This window comes from Hemibagrus wyckioides, linkage group LG11 (assembly GCF_019097595.1).
Source record: "Hemibagrus wyckioides isolate EC202008001 linkage group LG11, SWU_Hwy_1.0, whole genome shotgun sequence".
Classification (NCBI taxonomy): domain Eukaryota; kingdom Metazoa; phylum Chordata; class Actinopteri; order Siluriformes; family Bagridae; genus Hemibagrus; species Hemibagrus wyckioides.
This window is the reverse complement of record NC_080720.1, coordinates 12,669,068-12,691,632: the sequence shown is the minus strand read 5'-3', so window position 1 is coordinate 12,691,632 and position 22,565 is coordinate 12,669,068. Positions and strand designations below refer to the sequence as shown.

General features: G+C 39.0%; 1 protein-coding gene across 1 annotated transcript; it reads right to left on the bottom strand.

Moving 5' to 3' along the window:
- Window positions 1–17: 17 nt before the first annotated feature.
- On the bottom strand, window positions 18–20,624 carry slco2a1 (solute carrier organic anion transporter family, member 2A1). The gene is made up of 14 exons (XM_058402957.1): window positions 20,432–20,624; window positions 14,980–15,117; window positions 14,130–14,292; window positions 11,866–12,090; window positions 11,681–11,779; window positions 8,780–8,916; window positions 8,309–8,384; window positions 7,834–7,998; window positions 7,520–7,721; window positions 4,763–4,907; window positions 3,518–3,687; window positions 2,813–2,877; window positions 1,110–1,230; window positions 18–885 (listed from the first exon to the last, which is right to left on the bottom strand). Exons 1-14 carry the CDS (start codon window positions 20,489–20,491, stop codon window positions 765–767), a joined length of 1,887 nt encoding a protein of 628 aa, XP_058258940.1. The 5' UTR covers window positions 20,492–20,624; the 3' UTR covers window positions 18–764.
- Between the last annotated feature and the right edge of the window lie 1,941 nt (window positions 20,625–22,565).

Sequence of the window (22,565 nt, the reverse complement as noted above, 5' to 3'; positions counted from 1 at the left end):
ATCAAAACAGACACAACTTGTGACTGCAATATTTTATTATTTGTGAAAAAAAATTAAGATTATAGAATATAACAATCCTAAGTTGTACAAAAATACATATATACAGTACAAATATTTAAGGCACCCATTTCCACATCATTAACACTAACATTTTAAGCTTTAAAATGCTTTAATTGCATGACCAATTATAGGTCTCTTAAATACTGGAACACTATCATGGACACACACACACACAAGAAAAAACTATAAACGTGTAAAAATGTGTCATTTCTAAGACATTGTTACATACATCAGTTATTCTTCACATATCCACCACAGGGAGGGTGAAACCTCTTAATCATGAGCCCACCACAATACATTCAGTACATTTAATAGACACTGAACAGAGGTACAGGATTCTTCTTATTCTTGAGTGGATAACCAGGACATTTCAACCAGCAGCATATACTTTAGTTGTCTGAAAGTCTATTAGATTTAGTATTATAACATGTGAACATTATAGACCTTTAACTAACAGTTCATAAAATAAAAAGATGGAACACTGGCATGAAGTCTCCCGGTTTGTAAAGGTAGGATCTGTAGGATATTCTTGCAAGTCAGTGCAAAGTGGAACATAGCATCCATCCATCCATCCATCCATGTAGTACAGAGTCCCTCTTTCAGCAGGACCATCATGAAGAGGACATGTCATAAAAGGTGTCAATGGTCTGGTTTGCTGAAAGGACTCTTAAAGATGTGCATCTCCTACAGAAGGGACTGGAGCATCACATCGGTCCCCCTGGCCTTTTCTCCAGACTGTACTCTTGGGTTCTTCCAACCTTCCAGCCTATCAGAGCCAGCATGGCGATGCCCATAATTTTAAAGAACACCTGCAAACCAAGATACCTGCAACCCACAGGCATTTCTATCATCATCATCATTTTGAATATCACAAACATCATCATTATTCACTGTCATCTCATGTTCATTGCCAACACAGACAAATCGGTAAAGATAATTCCTTCACCGCTTAACTTTGCACATCTGCATGTGCAATATCCATTACTTTATGATTTCCAGCAAAAACAGACCCTCATATGCATTTAGGTCAAGTCAAAACATTCCCATACCTGTTTCTAAAGAGGTTGTTGTCATAGTAACCACAGCCGAGCTTTTTCCCACAGACGCTTTTCCACCAAATGCAGGTGGTGTCGATGGTCATCCCAAAAAGGGCAGGGGCTGGCAGCCACACTGCAGATACACACAGAAAAGCAATTACTTTCATTCCGTGCTTGAGCAGAACTCTGACATGCAGTTTTTAAATGAAGTAAATACAGCAGATTTAGCTGAATCTTTTAATGCCTGAGTGTGTGCCAGGTAGACCTTAATGCCCATTTTTTACCATATAAACCTTTAAATCCTGCAAATCAGAGCATCAGTCCTCTTAGTAGGAGATCAGGGGTGAAACTAATGCACTGAGGTAAGACTTCTTATATGAAAGTGATGAGATCTATGGCTGTAGGCTGTTTATGAACCCACTGCTCTCTAATAAAGTTTCTAACTCGCTTTGCTTTTGTTTTGTACCGTATGCATCTACAGTGGTGTCAGATTACCCTTAAATATGATGATAAATTTCCCTATCAGGAAGAATAATGTAAGCCATAAAGTAATTACACGCAGTGGAACAACGTATCTGGACCAAGTCTTACTTGTATTGCACTGTTATTTTATTGTACGTTATATATCAAACACATTCACTATTGGCTTTCAGTACAGTGGTAAACTTTTGAACTGGTTCATTTGTATAAATTCAGTTCTTTTGTCCTGTAAATATATTTTATGTAAAATAGCTTATTCAGGGCAGAACTAAATAAACAACAAACTAAATTATTAACAAGTTGCAGATTCAGAAGGGCGAGGGAGTGTAAATTTATGACCTCAACTGTAGATCATCGAGACTGCACCATGGGATTTCAGTCTTATCTAATTTACCCAGACGAGGGTTTGTTAATGAGCTAACATGCTGTATGTGTTGTGTGAGCAGGGAAAGTCATCACTGAGTCTAGACTTCCTTATTCCTCACTGTAATTATACATCTTCGCTATTATTTGCAGACACTGAATCATTTAAACTTCTTAACAAATAATAATTAAGGCAGAAAGTAAATAACCCCAGACTTTATGGATTTAGGACTCATCCAGAGAATTATATAACGTTAACTGTTTCAGAAATATAAAGATCACAGGGTCATAAGATTGTGAATGAATCCAGTCAGGAATATCACATGAATGTTGCTCTGCAGTGAAATGGATGCAAGCTTATTACATTTATTAAAAAAAAAAACAACATGCAAGTCTCTTGTAGGCTCACTTTATGTTCCACTGAACTAATAGAAACACTGTAGATGCTGAATTAACAGTGGGAATACACGTATCTAAACACGTGCATGTTTATGCTCTGAAACGACAGGGTTATTAATTAGCCACTAGGGGGTGCTATAATACTTACTATAAACTGCATATATGGTTGGTGTATTTTACCCATTTTTCCACTCTATACTAACCAGTGAGCAATGTAAGCAATTTCTCTCTCTGTGTGTGTGTAAACTTAACCCATGCCCTTGGTTTTGGACTGGCCTTAAAAATATTGCAGATTTTTCATCCATCTAAATCGACTGAATGCAGCTAATCGTCCCTATTCATCCCAGACATATGACATATCTAATATCACTGCAGTATGAGACATCCCATCTATGAGACATCTGAAACCTGCTGCATGTCTACAGAAAGACAAAACATATGCTTAACTAGTGCTGAGTGAGATTTCTACTTACCAAGAACTCTCATGAGTAGGAACTGAACTCCTATGGCAAAAGATTTCTCCTCCTGCGGCACTGTTCTGCATTGAATGAAATACAGACGTCAAACTTTAACTAGGTTTTCGAGCATCTTTGCATCATTTATGAAATCTAAAATCTGGGTTTTTTTTAAGCTAAATATATTTATACCACAGAGCTGCTGAAGGTTTGATTCTGATTGATCAGGAGGTGGTGTTGATTAATATTCTGCAACTGCAGCTCTGACAATAGTTCTGACAATAGACTTCTATAGGGATTATGAATAATATGCCCTTAGACGTTATTGTTTCTATAGCAACATACACAGAGACATGTCCATATGAGACCTGTAAGTATTTGGTCAAGAGATGTTTTATTTAGCATTTTTGGACATGAGTCTGCCACGTGACTTGCAATTTTTCTGCATTTTTGTCTTATTAAATTCAAGAGAAAGAAAAAAAGAGAGTTGTAATGGAACAACAGTTTATAGTTATGATAATAGATAACAGGAATTCACTTGTTTTGCAGATGTTCCACAGCATTAAACTCTAACCATGAATGAATAAAGGTATTACATGTTGTTTTTCAATGAATCCGTGCCAAAGTGCCGTGGAATAAGTGCACATGCTTACTAAAATATATTGCAGTACTTCTGTTTGTGTGTGTGTGTGTGTGTGTGTGTGTGTTTGTGTGTGTGTGTACCTGAGAACCATCATGTAGATTGGGTTGTGTGTCAGGCTGGCGATAAGGGCTGCTATAGAGATGAGGAAGATAACAGGCAGGAGGAGGTGAGGGCAGCTGTTGGCACAGGGACCAGGGCGTGCACCACCTATGCCAGTGCCCACCGTCACACAGCTGCAGTTATTGAAGGACTGTGTAGATAAATAGATGAGCCTTTAGTATGTGCTTACTACATTTAAAGTCACCATTTCCCAAATTTATATTGACATTTGTAGATTAAAATGTATTAAATTAATGGAATGTGTTTTCCTAATGGGTTTTCATTTGTTTCTGGTGGTCTGTGATGATTGATTAGTGGAATGTGGTCTTCCTAATGGCTCATGGAGGCTTATATAATTGTGTTCTGATGATAATCATCTATGAAAGAAGGCCCTATTTGGCCCTGGTGGTGATAGTAAATCCCTAATGAAAACCTTATTTTACATGGAAACCTTTAAGCCAGTTCTCATTAAGATCTATTATGTCATTTTTTCCCCCCATGCACTATATACATACTTGCCCTTACATAAGAACTTGATATTACTGCAACATTTCTTTATTTTTACAGACCCAGAAGCTCCACTGAGGCAAGACATGAGCTCAAATAGAAAATGAAGGCTTGCATTCACACTTTCAGAAGTGTTTTATATTTACATACACACACTATATGGCCAAAATGATGTGGACACCTAACCATCACACCCTTATGTGCTTGCTGAAGATCCCATGTAAAAGTTCTCTTTTTGCTTGTGAAACATTCTCCACTCTCATGCAAAGGCTTTCTACTAGCGTTTGGAGAATGGCTGCAGTCATTTATTTGCCTATTTAGCAACAAGAGCATTAGTGAGGTCAGGCATTGATGTAGTGTGAGAAAACCTAGGCTGTTCTTCCCAGTGGTTTTCAGTGGGGTTGAGGTCAGGGCTCTGTGTCGGCTACTTCTTCCACTCCATCCTTGGTACACAGTGTTTTCATATAAAGCATTTTTGGGCTTCTTTGTCCATGTAAAGGGAAATTGTAATGCTACAGCACACAAATACATTCTATAGAATAATGTGATTTCAAACTTGGGAGAAGAACCACATACTGAGGTAATGTTCAGGTGTCTACATACTGTTGGCCATATAATGTACTCAACTATGTGCTAATAAAGCATGGGAGCTACAAACTAAACCAAGAGCTCATTATTAGGACTTTTAGCATCAGGACGTTAGCATCAAGGCTTCTCACCTTAATCCGATATGTGTTTTTTGGGTCTTTTGTAAAGCTGGTGCAGCCTGCATGGCACGGTGAAAGGTATTCAATGTTGTTGTCCCCACATACTGGGTTGAAACCACTCTTTGGACATGTGCAGTTGGAATTGCAGGATAAAAACCTGTAGGACATTAGCAGAAAAACACATGGCTGGTCTTAAACACAATGATTATGAAGCAGATTTTGTAGCATTAATATGGATAAACAAAAAAAATGAAGGTCAGGCCTTTAAACAAATCAATATCTTAGTGAGTTTTTGTTCCAGTGGAAAAAACTGCCCATCAAGTACTATTGAAGTTGCTGGTATTTGAATTCATGGTGCTATTGGTGAAGTTAAATCCCTGTATGTTTTCCACATTTTCACATTTGGCACCACAAATGAGGGAGCTACAGAATGAGAAGCATATAATATTCTGCATCCTCTCAGGACCACATACTCAAAACATGAAGGACACTGCTATACTCCTCACAGCTGTGTTTTTTTTCTACCAACAACAGCCACAGAGTGAGGCTAGGCTGATTTATCTACAGTTACAAGCTTTCTATCGAGCATATTACCTTACTTTAGAAGCTGACAGCAGAAACAGAAAAGTCACAGTAGGACAGGACACACACTGTGCTGAGTAACTGAACCTTATAAGAGCACAGGCAAGGTTTTATACTTGAAAGACTTTACATCCTTGACTTGACTGAGTTCCAGTGTTAGTGACATTGCTGCTGGATTTGATGACTTATTATACTCCTTTAACGGCATACCTAAGTGACAAATCTAGCAATTTTTCATACAGATGTGAGCTACATCACAGCTGCTGGTTATTCTAGTTGAGTGACTGACCACCAGTGTATGAAGCCTGACTGAATTGTGCTTGCACAAGCCTGAATTATCATGGACCAATCACTGGTCACCATTGTTCCCAACAATAAATCCCTGATCATGTTGTCCCAAATGACCAGCCACTCATCACTGTTGCACAAACTAACCAATCACTGATCACCATTATTCCCAGCGACCAATCACTGATCACTGATGTTTTTGATCAATTAGCGATCATCATTAACCCAGTTGTTAACATTCTTAACAACTAATCACTATTGTTCCCAATGGCCAATTCTTGAGCACTGCTGTCTGACCCAACCAGGAATTTAGTATTATTTGCTTTAGACTATCTTCTTAACTGTATTTACAGTTCATAAAATCCAGATATTCAGTCTGTAATCCATTTCCCAACTCCCAGCTATTGTGCCATTTTGTAAAAAATATTTAAACTATGGGCTGTGTGCTCTTCTTGCAGTGTTAACTCCCAACAGAGATGTAGACTGACCATGGACTTCTTGGTGGACTTCTTAGTCCATGACCTAGTGAACCGGTATCAATATATTTATTGATAGAGACTTCAAAATCATGTCTGAAAGTCACAGAAAAGAGATCTGCAAAAACATCATAAATGCAAATGTAAAAAAAAACCATTTTGGCATTCAGATGCTAATGATGATTTAATAAATATGTAAATTAGTCCATGGCATCATATGGTAACTCACTTCTAAAGAGTTCAAGTACTGCTGGTCAAAACTAGCGAGTGGAACACAACCAGCTGTACAGCTGTACAACCAGGGACAGCTGTTTAGAACATTAGCACAAGCCTGGCTGAATATCTTATCTAAGCACTGGTTATAAAAAAAAATTAGGAAATCATTCATGTGAAAGAGTTCTCCTGTAAATGATTGAGAATTTTAGTCACTGAGAATCCAAATAAAACACGGAAACACTACAATAGATGGAAATGTCCCCCCCATTGTCTGTGTAATATGTTTGGTTTTGACTTTTTATGCCAGAGGTGAGGGCTTAGCTCTGTGTGATTTCAATTCCTTGAGCATCATCCTCCACACTAACATGCATCACACAAAATGTATTTACTGCTGGATACAGTCAGAGATGTGCTGCATAATAATGAATGGTTTCACAAAAAACTGGGTCATTTCACAAGAAAGTAGTATTGTAGTATGCGCTTATTTATGTTCACACAAAATGAATTTGGGTACAAAAGCTTGTACTGAGTCTCTTCAGACTCATTTGGGGAGAAAATGCTAAACTCCATACAGATCAAGCACATGATTTAACCGAGGATCATTCACCCACCACTATGCCATCTGGGTTAATCCACTAACTAAGGACACTAATAATGTCTCCAACTTTACTAATGCCAACTACTACACTAACATATAGTATATACATATATACATAATAATGGCAAAAACCTTCCATAACCACCCTATCAATGCTGTCCTAATATTGGCCCAAAAGCGCTTTTGATAACAACCCAATGGCATCCAGCACTGACCCAATGGAATGGCTGATATTAGCCGATCTTGGCTCAATGGCTTCATTTATATTTATAGCATTTATCAGGACTGATGTCTGTTACGATACACCACTGCCTGAAAGTAATACTGTATTAAAATGACTGCTGTTAGAAAATCTGAAACAAAAAGGTGCTTTGGGGTCTCTACCCATTTATCTTGTATTTACAATCCCATCCCATGCTGTTTATATTGCTGATAACTGCAAGGTAGTTTAAGTTTAAGATATATTTTACAACCTTCTTGCTATAAAATCTAAAGTAATGGCCTGTGTCATTGGGAGCTTCATTTGCTAAATAGTAAACAGATCATGACAGGTAAGCAATGGATGCTGTGTAGATTCATGTATTTATAAGCTTGCTGTGTTTAACTCACCCACTGGATCCATTCTGTGGGTAAACTCCAGAGACTGTTTGAGTGGAGCAGCCCATGAAGAACAGAGGAACACACAGCACTGTGGAGAGGGTAAGCAATACCATAGAGAAACGTGGAATGGCTCGAAGTGACAGGCCCCAGCGTTTCATAATTACACCCCCCAAAAGCATCCCGATGGCTGCTGAGGGCAGATTCACGGCACCTGGACAAGCAACACACACGTTTTCAGTCATCATGGGGAAAACTTTGGCTTTAGAGCTTTTGATTTCTGTGCGATTATATGTAGCATTTCTCTCCATGATGCTATAACACACCTATGAGAAGACTGCTGTAGGCTGCTGAGGTGCTGTACTGCCACTCCAGAAACTTGTTGAGGAAGGTGGCAAGTCCGGCCATCACCGAGGAGAAGCAGCACTGGGTCAAAACCAGCAGCAAGAAGAGTGGACTGAGCAACAACCGCACAAACAGGCGTGGGAACACTGAGCAAAAAACACATGTGCATGTCTACAATAAGTCATTCTGTCAGAGCTACTAAACCCCTAAGATGTAGTCAGATCCTGTTTCAGCAGAACCCAAAGCAAGTATGAGTCAATAAAAAGCCTGGCAGACAGCACACTGTGCAATCTACCTGAGTAAGCAATCAGCATATGACTGCTGACAACCTGGTAGCCTGAGTCATGTCACTGTGGACGTGTGGTGGAAACCCTCGTCAGGTTTATTTACAAAAGTGTCTAAGCATGACACTGTTCCACTAACAGAACCGGTCGTGATCAGGAGCAGTGTACTTACTTTTGAGGAAATCCAGCATGGAGATGTCAGAACTCTTGTGGGTATCTTTCAAAATGCCCCTCTCATTTGCAATGCTCTGCAAAATAACACGGTGGTGAAATAAAACCAGCTTGTTTTTTGTTGTTGTTGTTGTTTTTGCAAATGCACTCATAGACTCAGAATTCCTATAAAGCTTTAGGCATATTTGTGACATGTAGAATTTTTTAACAGGAAGAACAACATTCTGGAGAAAATGTGTGATGATAACAATAATCTCAAGACAAGGTTCAACACTTCTACTCAGGCCATAGGTTTTAGGAGACAATATGCTCAGTGTATCAATATTTCAGAAGTAATGTTACTACTGGAGCAGCTTCATACTATTCCTGCAGCAGCCATATTTCAGGAAATTTTAATAGCAAGACTAAAACAGACCAAAAGCTGCATGTATAGAAGCATTTTATTGGTAATATTGGTAATAGTACGACTTACATTATCCACATGCATGGCCCTGGGGAAGAAAAAGTAGGGGATGGAGGTGAGGAACATCCCCCCAGCTGAGACCAGCAAACCCATCCACCATGCTCCAACCCAGCGAGGGTCGATAGGAGTCAACTCCTGAGCCGCTGCTACAAATAAAAGAAAGCATGAGTAGGGGTTAAAGGAGGGCTTCAAGGTTTTTCTGTCAAGTAAGTCCTAGATTTCTTTTTCTTTTTTTTTTTTTGGTAGTGTATCATTTGTGAAAGAAACTTCCTCCAGGTTGTCTTCATTAAGTTCCCACAGGCATTTTTAGCTCAGGCATAATAAGATTTTCAGAAATGCTCAGCAACTATGTATTCAAATATTTAGATATATTTTAAAGATAAATGACATTTTAAACAGGTAAAATGCCCTTCACCTCACAACCTATGGATATAAAAGGTTTACACACCTTTGTTATATATAAAAAAAAAAATTAAATGAAAAACAAATAGAACAAGAAAAAGTAACAAGTTTACAGCAAAGTAGTCTCACAAGTGTGCACTCCCCTCAACTAATACTCGGTTACAGCACCTTCTGTTTAGAATAGAGCTCTCAGTCTTTTGGGATAAGGATCTTCCTTTGCAGCAAATCTTGAGTTGGCAGTTTTATTCCACTCTTCTTTGAAAAATTGCCAGATCTATGAAATTGCAAGGGGATTTCCTGTGCACAGACTTCTTCAAGCCGTTCCACAGGTTTAGATCTGGGCTTTGACTGGGGAATCCCAAAACGTTGAGCATCTTCTGAAGATATTCCTATTCTCTTACTTGGATTCGTGTTTTGGGTTGTTATCATGCTGGAAGGTGAATATCATCTTTGGGGCCTATTCACAATTCCCTTTAGCTTACTAGAGCCCCAGATGAAGAGAAGCAGCTCTACAGCATGCAACCTTCATACTTCAGTGTGGATCTGGTGTTATGTCCGAAACATTCTCCAATAACGCATTTTGCCAAATGGTGTGATTTGGGTGGGCTTCCGTGCTTCCGTCTAGCCACCCTGCCCCATAGCTTAGATGTGTGAATAATATAAGAGATAGTTGTCCCAGTACTTGCCAGATATGGCCAAATGTTTGTGCTTTTAGTCCGGTTTTGCTGTAACAATAACCTCCACCATTCTAGGAAGGCTTTCCATTAGCTTTTGGAGCTTGGCATAGAGAGTTTGTGCTTTCAGCCATTAGATCATTAGTGAGGTCAGGCACTGTCATTGGATGGAGAAGGCCTGGAGAAGGCCTGGTGCTCATTTGACATTCCAGTTAAAAAGGTTCCAGTTCATTGGGGTTGTGTTCAGTGCAGGACACTCAAGTTCTTCCACATCAACTTTAGCAAACTATGTATCCTTGACCTTGCTTTGTGCACAAGGGCATTGTCATGTTGGAACAGGTTAGGGCCCTTTAGATCCAGTGAAGGGAATTTTAATGCTACAGCATACAAAGACATCCTGCTCAAATGTGTGCTCCCAGTTTTGTAGCAATAGTGAGAAAGACCTACATATGTGTGGGAAGGCCATAATGTATTCCATATAATGTTTTGGAAGGATGCCCTGTTTTTGGTAATGTCACTGTGGTGGCCTAATGTTGTCCACTTGATGATGGCCTTCATGTTGTTCCATGATGCATCTAATGTTTTGGAAATTCTTTTATACTCCTCTCCTGATTGATACCAGCAGTCAGATGAAACCAAGTAGTAATGAAGACATTCTTACAGAACCAGCTGATCTTTATTTGGGGTTAATCAGAATCACTTCATTGATAACAGGTGTATAACAATTACTTTTCATGAGTATGAATGTGATTAGTCATTTCTGAGCACATGCTCCATTACAAAAGGATGTGCACACTAGGTAATTATATGTTTTTTTTTCCCCCTAAAAATGTTTCCATTTGTGTTCCACTTGGGTTTTGTTGATTGTTCTATGACATTAAAGGCAGAAAGAGGCACAATGTGTGTGTGTGTTTGAAGGAAATAAAACAACTATTTTTTGAAAAACATAAAAAAAATAAAAAATAAATAAAAATAAAATATATTCCCTATTTTGTATTTTGTTCTTCTGCATTGAGATTAATGTCTTGCAGCTAATGCCTATATATATATATATATATATATGTATATATATATGTATATATATATTCTTATTAATTCTTATTAATAAATTTTATTTTTGCATTCATTTGAATGTACATCTAACATTCATTACATTCATGTAAATCCTTTTACCATCTTTTGCTTGAAGTTGAAGCATTCTTTTCATTGTTGCCTGTAGGTTATGTAAAACATGCATTTTACTTCATATTCACTGAACCCTGCTACAAGAAAACTTTCAACCCTGTGAAATATTTGAAATATTCCACAAAAATGTTCATTACCAAGTTCTCTTTTTTCCCTCTTTTCTCTTTTATTTTCAATTATATTGACCAATGAGAGCACTTTTAATAACAATTATTATTCAATAATCTAATTGCTTTGCCATTTTCTCCCTAGAAATACCAGCCATTTATAAGATCTGAGCATACCACCATCATGCCTGGGATTCAGCAGAAATATCACTAAAGAATAGATGGACAAAAACATCCTGTCTATATAATGAGATATCTGGCATCTATCTCCTCGGTGATAGAGCAGCAGAGCTGAAATCAGGACAGGGGCTGTATAAGCCTGTCAGTTCTTAAAGATGGAAGGAGCATTTAATTTAGCAGACCCTAGAGGATGCAATCCCGTAGTCTGTACATCTTTGTCTTCCCTGTGCTAACATCATTCAGTTCATGAGGCAATCATCAAGCATTTCATCAGGAACTTTAATCATGAGGGATGCAAAATGAAAATGGGTTCATGGCTGAAACCAAAAACTAGCGATACGCTGCTGAAAAAGAAACCTTACCTCCATTAACTCTGTCTACATCCACATAGATTCTCAGTACCACAGATCCTAGGAGATAGCCAAAGGCAGGCCCGAACACAGACACGGCAAAGAGTATGGCTGGAGAAAAGAAATACAGATTTAATGTAAGCTGGTATATAGTATGCAAAGACAATATTGCAGAACAGAACAGCAAAAGTAGTTACCAATGTAGAGAGGGGAGTTGCCTGGCCCAGCGAAATCATCCACATATGAGATCCCAAAGGGTTGAATTGGGACCGAGCCGATTCCAAACAACATTTGGGCCGTACCCATGAGTACCCACAGCTTTGTATTATCCACAAGCTTGCGGGTGTCCTGCTGACCACATGCCTCAGCGGAGGATCCATTGACATGAGGGGCATGGACAGAGCACATGTCCTGCCTGCTGTCTGTGGGACAAAAAAACCCCACATGTGACCATGAGTAAAGTTCTACCAAAGTGAGAAACTCATTAAACACCCACAAACCAAAAACACAACCACAAATCTAGAAACTGGACATTAACTCAAAATGGAAAGGTCCGGTCCTTATTGAACGTCCCACGCTCGCTGCTCGCTGTTGATATGACATTTTGACTACTATAACATGGTTGCATACCTACACTAAAATGTATGCTGAAATCGAGGGTTCAAAAGTTCTTTGGTGTTTTCTTCTAACCTATGACTAACATTTTCTCACTGGTAGTACCAAGTTAATATAATGAACAGATATCACAGGAATGTGATAAAAAGGGAGGAAAAAATGTGTTAGCCATAATTCCAGGGCGCTCTAATCTTCCCTATTTTGTATTTTGTTCTTCTGCATTGAGATTAATGTCTTGCAGCTAATGCCTGTTGGGACACAGCCCTCGCCACATTCTAAATACACTTCACACACCTTTTTCATTGACAGTCTATGACCTCCTCTCTAATTCTGCCCACCTTTCTTATTTTCAGAACTCCTCGACTTTACCCAGGTTCTTTTATATTAACTTTTCTTCTACTTTTTTTTTTTTGTACGTTACTCTTGTTCTAATTCTCAGATTTCTTCTTTCAAATCTGTCTTTTTTCTTTTGTACTGCATACACACGTGAGGTGAAGAGAAGATGCAGCTCACCAGGGTGCAGAGGCTCTAAAGCTACTTCCTGTTGCTAAAGGTACAGGAGAGATCTTAAGACCTTGTCCTGTTTACAATATCTTCTCAATGGTGGATGTTATTTTAGACCCCCGCTATGTTTTCTAATCTGCTTTTTGATTCTAGTGGATGTTGTTATTTTCATTAGTTCATGGCCCTGAAGGTGTGTTTTGTTTTCTCTCATAGAGCATAAAGCAATATTAAATAGTTCTGAGTCAGTCTAGCCACTTTGTTCTGGCACATATCACAGCAATGAGCTCAAAATCTTTGCCTATCACAGGCATGATATGAATCAGAGATGAACCTTGGCCCACTTTCACCCAAAAAATGAAATTGCTGTTATAAATCAATATGGTTGGATGCATTTGAAACACTTTTATCCCAAATTCCAAATGCTTAAGTGTGGCTACGTGAGAGTAGGTGAGAGGGCTCTTTAGTTTATCAACACTTAAGGCACGGGTGTCCGATCTTATCCAGAAAGGGCCGGTGTGGGTGCAGGTTTTCATTTCAACCATGCAGAAGCCACACCTCAGAGTATTTTGAAAGCCAAGGTCAACTGATTAAACAGGTGGAATCAGGCGTGGCTCCTGCCTGACTGGAATGAAAACATGCACCGATACCGGCCCTTCGTGAATAAGATTGGACACCCCTGCCTTAAGGTTTCCATGTAAAACTCTTCAAAAGAACATTTTAGTTTTAAATATCCTGATAAGCCATCTTAACCTTTAACCATCTAAAGAACTGTTATTGTTTTTTTCCATAAAAAAATTTATTGTTTTTTTGTTATTTTTTATTGCAAAAAAAACGGTTGTGTACAACCGAGCAATTTTATCTTTAAATGACTCTCAAGAGTCTTAAAGCAAGTGTGGTCATCTAAAATCTTACAATCTTAAAATCTCAATTTGACATGGTTATGTTTTTGTTTTTTGTACTGGTGTTTCATGTTACAAGTTTTTTCTAACTGCGAAGAGTTGTGATGTCTGATTTAGGTCAGTAATCTTTAACATTATTTCCTGAGCTATTATCTCTAGCTCTGTTGATAGTGTCTGGTCTAATGAGCTTCCTTCAGCTAAATAATTGACATAATTGCATGTGATTTGCTACGGAAGTGATTCAGTTTAAATTTAGAAAACTGGAGTCACTAAACTGTGACCATGTAGTTACTGTTTCTGCTACAGGATTTGTTCAAGTATTTGGCTTTGTCCACTGAAATACTTTGCTGGGTCTGAATCTGGACTGCAGTCCTAAACAGTATTTGGTCCAAAATTGTCTTTCATTTACAGCCATGTCACAATAGCCAGAGATTCAGGCTCACCTTTCAGGACAGAGTCATAGGTGTATGGTGGAGACAGGAAGTGAGGTAATGTCAGTATCATGGCACTAATGGACATCAGGAGGCCCCCCAGTCCAATAAGACGAGGACGATGAACACGACTTCCAAGGTAACTGACAAACACTATCAGGACCATGTTCCCCACCTACACAGAGAACACACACACACACACACCTCATTATTCTGTTTATATAGTACAGGCTAAAGTCTAATTAAAAGAAAATCTATTTATGACTGTTTTCCTGCTGAATTGCTAAACAGTAGGTTTATATGGTGCTCACATAAAAAAATTCAGGTAAAAATGGTAAGTAAAAAAGGTTGGGGTAATGTCTCATCTTGACTGGGATTTTAAATGAACATGAACTAACATTAATTATTCATTACAGACATCACTTCAAACAGGATGAACCTTCAGAAGGAAATTTGCTCCTGGTGAGAAATATGGCACCATTACATTTTATGTTCGGTTGGAAATTTTACGATTACCATTTGAAGGACAAAAAGTTTCCAGTCTATGTGTACGTGCCGCTCTATTCGCTGCTTATGACATCTACTGGAGTTCCTGTTGTGACCTAGATGGCAGTGTCACGATGATGTAAGACGTTCTGTAATAATGTGTGCAGTGTCTGCTGGAAAGGAAATCATCAAGACTGTCATGATAAAACCATGTGTGTTCGTGGAAAAGTGAAACTAAAAAATAAAAAAAAACAATATGGGGAAATACTAACATTGCCAAATCAGCAAGGACTGGAAAGAAGAACCTCAAGCTTTAAACGTCTCCTTTCCTGACACTGAAATTAAACCACTTCTGTGGTGTTTGTATATTGCGTACCTCATGAAGGGAAGAGATGGTTCCCGAAGACAGACTGTCTAGACCAAATCGTCTCTCGATGGTGGTGATGGTGCTCTTAAAGTATGCTGAGTGCAGTAGCTGGGTGAGCTGGAGCAGGCCATGGCACAACACAAAGAACTAGGAGAGAGTAAGAGAGGGCAGAAAATAAATGTGATACAGCACACACTTCAATGTTTGCACTGTATCTAATAAGAACAACATAGTGTGTAAATAAATAGAGATAATGCAGGTGAAAGGTCAGTAGTAGAACATTAGCAAGACAGATTAGATCGAATAAGATAAGAATAATAAGAATAAGATCGAGACACTAAATTACCCATAGGAGCAAATATGTTTAGGAATGTAACCAAAGACACAATGATTCAACCTGAATATATATATATAATGTGTTACAGATATGAAAAGATAGGAGTCATATTACAATACTGTTATGTTTTTAACACAGATATGAAAATCCGAAGCACTTGAAACAGAGTGACTACGAGTTACATCACTAATGTGTACGCTGCCCTTCGCCAGACTAAAGTCCAATCCCAAGTGTATTTAGAGATGAAGATGATAAACAAGTCTTGCACAAATAATCTCAACCCTCAGATAGGTTCAACAGAAATGTTCCTAGAATAGTACTCCGTCTCCCGAACGGAGGCAAACACAATACTTTGTGCAAAGTAGTCACTTTGTGTTTGAACAGAGTGTATTTAAAATGGAAAGTTGGAACGGGAGACTGTCTGTTTTAAATTACCCAGATAAACAGCTTTGTCTTCATTCGAGCCCAAAGGCACCACCAGCTCTAAGTGTGAAAAATGTTTTCGAAGAATCTTCAGTTTCTATCTGCACTAACATGCTATTGAGGTATGAGTGTGTGATAAGGCAAAGCTGAACTCCCTAAAGGGGCAGAGTGGAAAGGTAAATCCGTGCACATAAGAGGCATGTGCCAGTATGGGTTCAAACCACAGTAATGCACGATGTTAAACCTGTGCTTTGCAGTCAGGAGTGCTAAACTGCGCAGGCGGCAATGTTTACTTTGAGGACGTTTATTCAAATCTTTGCCAAAGATATGGCAGAGATTAAAGCTCATCAATTTGAACCCGTTCCCAGAACACTAAGAAGGATAGAGAGAGAGAGAGCGAGAGAGAGAGAGAGAGAGAGAGGGAGATACATGAAGATGCTTTATTTTCTCCTACTCATTTCTGGTTCGAAGATAAAAATCACAGAAACTAGAAGAAATCTCATAGCACAGGTTTGGACTGGATTTACTCCCCAAAACAGAACACAAATCATTTGTTTTGGTGCCAGCTACAGGCAGGCACTAAGCCTCCCATCATCTCCTGGAACAGTTCGAAGGTGCTCATTATTCGGTTTATGGTTTGTTGGTGCACACAATAAGACCTTTTACACCCTTTTAGTTGCAAAAATGTTGTCTGTGTTATGCAGCAAATGTGTTTTCATATTCGGATCTGCTTTAATAGTCTTGTCATGCTCAACCAGCCTTAACCGATTAAGCCTTTGTTAGCTTTCTGAATAGCAACTCTACGTCTCTTTACTTCAAGCAGTGTGATCCGATGGTCCTTTTAATTCACTCTATAAACAGAGCAGGAAAATGTTCTTTATTTAGCCTGGTTATGCCAGAGCAAGTCTGGATCATTTCAAGTGCAGTATTGCAATAAAGTTGTAGCGAACGTTTTCATCTTTTAAACAGCCGAAGGCTCTCAGATTGACACCACAATTATAGACAGATAGTTTATCTCCTGAGCCGTAAGTGTTCATCCTGACTTTAGTGTACGCTCTAAATTAGCTCCCAGACCTGAAATGGGATCTCTTGCAAGCTTCAGCTGGCAGGCTCATTCTCTATCTTTCTGGAAGACAGTGTGGCGATGACACCTGTACTTATCGCTCATTGTGTCATTAACGACAATCTTTCAGCCGCCTCGGGTGAGCACAGACCGCACATATTACTTTCCTTTGTAATGAAGTGATTGTGCAAATAACTCGCAGAGTCTTGGAGGAAAACCAGAGCCACACACTGTCGTAAAGATTGTTTTCAGATACATATTTCTGTTATCCTCCTTTCAAGCAGTTATGCCCTGGCAGGCCTGTACGCTGTTGTATAGGAAGCTATAAAATGGAATGACAGCTTAAATCTGGGCTTTTTTTTTTTTTCTTTGGAAAAAAGTGTCTTTGTATTTCTGTTCTGCCTCATTTCTGGTTATTCTTCAAACTATACAGAGTAATACATGGATCATTCTTTCCAGGTCTGTCAGATCAGCATGAGCATTTTGCTGGACTAGAAGAACCGTGTGTTGGTAATAGCAGTTATGATTAAATTAAAATTTCAAATAGCCCTCTCTGTTCAGGTTGTAGCTCCATCTGAGGGTGCGTTCACTGTGAGAGCACTTTGGATGTGAGGGGAGGAGAGATTCCCATCTTACAAACACATCTCATCCTGATCTCCATTGTGGTGAATTCAGAGCCCCACTGTGAGTGAAGAATCAAGGGAAGGGCTAGCTACAAAATTCTTGAATGCTTCTCTTATCTAATAAATGCTAAGCTGAGAAAGGAGCGTACTGTGTGCTGGACATAATTAGAACAACAAATAACTCAAAAGATGTACTGCACAGGTCATTATTTGGAACACAATGTCTTGGAAATAATCATTCCCTTGCCCAGGATTTAGGCTCAATCCAGCTTAGACTGCAGAACATTTTCTTAGGACTCAATTAGGAAAAAAGACTTTCTGCTTCCCCAGACGAGATTAAGATAAGACCTACAGCCGTATCAGTTACAGGCACTGAATGATGTGCTGTTTAAATTAATACCAAGTCAACTGGCATTTCATCACAGTGTGGTGTAATGCAAAAACAGCTTCCAGGAATTACAGTGACCAGCTAAACATACACATAAATGGTCAGGCTTGCACAAAGAGGAAAGACCAGTTCCTCACTTTGACGCCATCGTGGGCTAACCTGTAACCCAGATACATGACACACCTACACCTGTACTAGTTTACACCTGTGTACTTTTGCAAATGTCAAACTGAAGAAAATGGAAACAATGTGGGGTTGTAATTTTGCCACACGTTCCAACAACAAAAAACGTGACAAAACTCCTTATCTGTATCGTTCACCCTCGCTCACTCACCATGATGGATTTATTCATTTAGCAAATTTAGGCTGGACTTGTTTTATGTAGATTATCTTACAAATTTCTATTTTAACTGAGGTGAATAAATGCACAAGCTGCTCCTTTCCTCTGCACTGCCAAGATTAGTAGTATTCAGTTGTCCCTCTTCAAGCTCACTGATCAATAGAGCATGTAGTAAGGAGGACGGTGAAGCTGACAACAACTACTCCTCTCGTATGGAGACACGAGAGAAGTAACTCTGGATCCCACCAGGTTTCAACACATTTCAAAACAATCGAGACTGGAATTGTAAGACTCTACTGTGTATTTTTTTTTTTTGTTTTTCTTTCAAACTTAGTTAAATGTTATATCTGCATCGATCTTGTTATGGGAGAGATATCTGGTTCTTCACAGAAACCTTATCACTTCACGATTCTTTAAAAAAAAAAATGCATTAGCAAAGAAAGCTGGGATTTTTTATTTTTTACTTCATCACTGAACACAGTGTTCTTTGTCTCTGATTTCAACTCTTTTTCCTGTGACGCTTCCTTTCTTTCACACACATACTATAACTACGGACTTTCATTAACTGAACGTATTCACACATGACAATACACACTGTTACTCCAAAATATATTCGAACTCCATGGGAAAATGTCCAGCCCTGTAAATAACCCCTACAGCATAGTGTTGAATTAAAATTTACAAAGTGGATTTATCCACTAGCTCTTTGTATTCATTTATCTCAAGATGGACGTTATGTAAACAGAAGTGCTACAGATGTTAAGTCAACAGTGGAGATTGTGCTGTGTACACCTATTCTGGAAGTAATGTACAATGTACCAAGACGCAGAGGATGAGGCGTAACCCCCTGCAGGCAGCAGTGATTTAGATGTAAACAGTCCTGAGTTCAGCAAAACAGCACTCTGACTAAGAGAAGATTTGGACCTAAGAGTGTATTCTGTCATAGTTATTAAGTTTAGGAGAGACTCTGCAATACGTTTTCCAGGCTGTGATCTAATACTGAGGCCAGAACATTGTGTAAAACACAGGTCAAGGTCAAACTGACTTGGCACATCACTGCTGAAAATGAAAATTACTTTTTCTCCTCCTGGTGTATTAGCAGGATCTGTCGAATGATGCTTGTACACTACTTACACAGGTTCAATAAATGTGATCAGAGGATCTATTCACTATTAATAATGAGTAATTGTGTGTATTATTTATAACGATACAGTGGGAGCAGCAAAGTAAAAGTAAAAGCTTGCAAGTGTACTTTAAATGTCAGCTGAACTACAGTGAACTCTCAGTCAGTGCCAGAAAAAAAAAAAAGGTTGTCTAGCATTTGAAGTTTAATGGCATTGATCAAACAAGTAAGACATACAAGCAAGCAGGAAATCCAAATAAATTTCCTCATGAAAAATGGATAAACTGTTGATTTTCTGCGTCTGGTAAAGGTTTATAATATAGCAGTGTTATTTAGTAATATGAGCATAGTTAAACACACAAGTGTACAGTCAGAGACATGAATTCGAAGAGATGTGAGAAAGCATGCAGGAGGACTAAAAGTTTCACATTTGTTGTAGTTAGTTTGGGACTCACACATGGCATTCATTGATTAAAACATTTAAAGCATGAAACTGTAAATGAATATTTTGCCATTTATTCTCGTAAAATCTGAGGAAGATCATTAAATCTTCAATTCTACACAGGCTTACAGCTGATTATGTAATGACAAATTCCAGGTCACACAAAGAGCCTAGGAATAAAATTTATTAAGTGTTGAAAGAAAAACAACCAGGTCTTTTCCATAAGAACATTTTTGATAAATAGCCACTGCTCAATATGATGTCATTTCGGTGCAAGGCTCAGTAGGAGCCTGTGCAATAGAAAAGTGAAAAAATGAAAGCAGCACCAGTTCTCAGGTCCAGTGTCTTGGACACAATGTCCCAAAACAGGCAGGTTTCTACCTGATCCAGGTCATGCAGGGTTTCTTAATGAGTAGATGTGATCGCAGCATAAACCTGACTTTGTGCAGGACACTGGGAGCCCAGAGACTCTGAGCTAATGCATTAGACATGCTGGTGCCAGAAAGCCAGCCTTGGCTACATTTCAAGTTGGTTAATAGTCACTGATGCAAGATACACTTGTGAACCCATTGCAGTATAAATTAGTAAAAAAAATAGATCTAAAAAATATAAAAAAAAAAATATTTGTTTATAATTCAGGTCTTACTATGGAACAATAACAAGAATAAATAATAATAACAATAATAATAATAATAATAATAATAATAACAATAATAATTTACCTTGATGTTACAAAATATTGAAGACTTGGGCTTCTTAATGTCATTGCTGAATATCTCCATGTTTGGTCCTGTTGTGATCCAGTAGGTAAAGTATAGTTGACTAAGTTACACTCTGTGAGTGTGTGTGTGTGTGTGTGTGTGTATGAGTCCGGGGTTCTGCACTCCGCCGTGGGGTTTTATGGCATGCGGTGATGTAACACGGGACTCTGCCCACAGCCGCACGCGCTACTATTGTCGAGCACCGCGTTCAGCGCGAGTGATTCATTATGACTCATCTTTAAACGAGTCTTGATTCGTTTGATTCACCAAATCGGAAAAGGGTGCATCCAGAGTGAGCTACACCGTGCTGGGACAGTATAGACTTCTGTTTGTCATGCAACAAATCTATATCTTGTATATATGTACATGTATGATGATACATCACTCATTTAGAGGACCCGGGATACGTCCCATGCTGAATAAAAATACAGCATGTTAATACATCACAGAAAACATATAAAGGACTGATAGGACATAAGCCCCTATATGGAAGGGTGCGCTGGGATTTGGGACGTAGCCAGTGGTTGAGTCTGCGTGAAGGCATACGAGCCGGATGCTTCCGTGTTGTCATTTCTGCAAATTGTCGCCTCCTCTGCACGTTATGTACCGCACATAAGCCACATTTTTGCGTCATGCGCAAAGTTAGTTCCGGTGAGCCTGATAAGGACTGCGTTGCATTTCTTAACGAGCGCTGTGACGTCATGGCACTTTGATTAGACGTGCTGGTTCTCTCTTCTTAAAAATTGTGCAGTTCAGTGATTTCCATTCCTCACTCATGACCATTGCTCAGGTTAGTAGAACTAATATAAACACCACCAGTGTTTGAGTTCCACGTGCGGTACAAACTTCATTCTTAAATGATAAATATTTACACTGCATGGGCAAAAATGTGTAGACATGTAACCATCACATGTACACTGATCAGGCATAACATTATGACCACCTGCCTGATCTTGTCTTAGTCCCCCCCTTTTGCTGTCAAAACAGCCTTGAGCCATCATGCACTTTGTGTTCTGACACCTTTCTATCAGAACCAGCATCAGTGAGCCTTGGTCTTCACCTCTAATCCTTCCATGGACCACTTTTGATAGATACTGACCACTGCAGACCGGGAACACCCCACAAGTGTTGCAGTTTTGGAGATGCTCTCATCCAGTCGTCTAGCCATCACAATCTGGCCCTTGTCAGACTCGCTCAAATCCTTACGCTTGTCCATTTCTCCTGCTTCTAACACAACAACTTTGAGGACAAAATGTTCACTTGCTGCCTAATATATCCCACCCACTAACGGGTGCCATGATGAGGAGATCATCAGTGTTATTCACTTCACCTGTCACTGCTCATAATGCCTGATCGGTGTATATGACCCATGGTGGACATTTAATTCCAAAGCTATGGGCATTAATATAGAGTTGCCCCCTGACTCCCCTTTTCTGGCTATAACAGCTTCCAGTCTTCTGAGAAAGCTTTCTACAAAATGTTGGATCATGTCCGTGGGGATTTTTGCAGTCAAATGAGTTCAGGCACTGAATGAATGACAAAGCCTAGCTCACAATTAACATTCCATTTCACCCCAAACATGTTTAATGAGATTGAGGTCAGGGCTTTATGAAGTCCACTGGAGTTCTTACACACCACATCTTCAGAGACCTTGCTTTATGCACTATTGTCATGCTGGAAGAAGAAAGGATCACAATGTTGGAAGAGTATAATTGTCTGTATGCTGTAGAATTAACATTACCGGACAGTAGAACACTCAGGGGCCTGAAAAATTATCCCTCAACACCAAAATTCCATGTAATACTATGCAGACAGAGAAGTAGCCTTTTTTTTGGCATCCACCTAACACAGATTTGTTCTTCACACTGCCAGATAATGAAGCATGATTCATTATTCCAGAGAACACCTTTCCAATGTTCCAAGTTCAATGACGTGGAATGTTTTTTACCACTCCATCTAATGCTTGACCAGAGTACATCGAGCAGGGCAGAAATCACTTGTGACATCCTAGGGCAGGTTCCATGAATTAAGTCACTGAGCTCTTCAATATGACCCATTTTACTGAAAATATTTGTGTATGTAGATTGCATGGCTA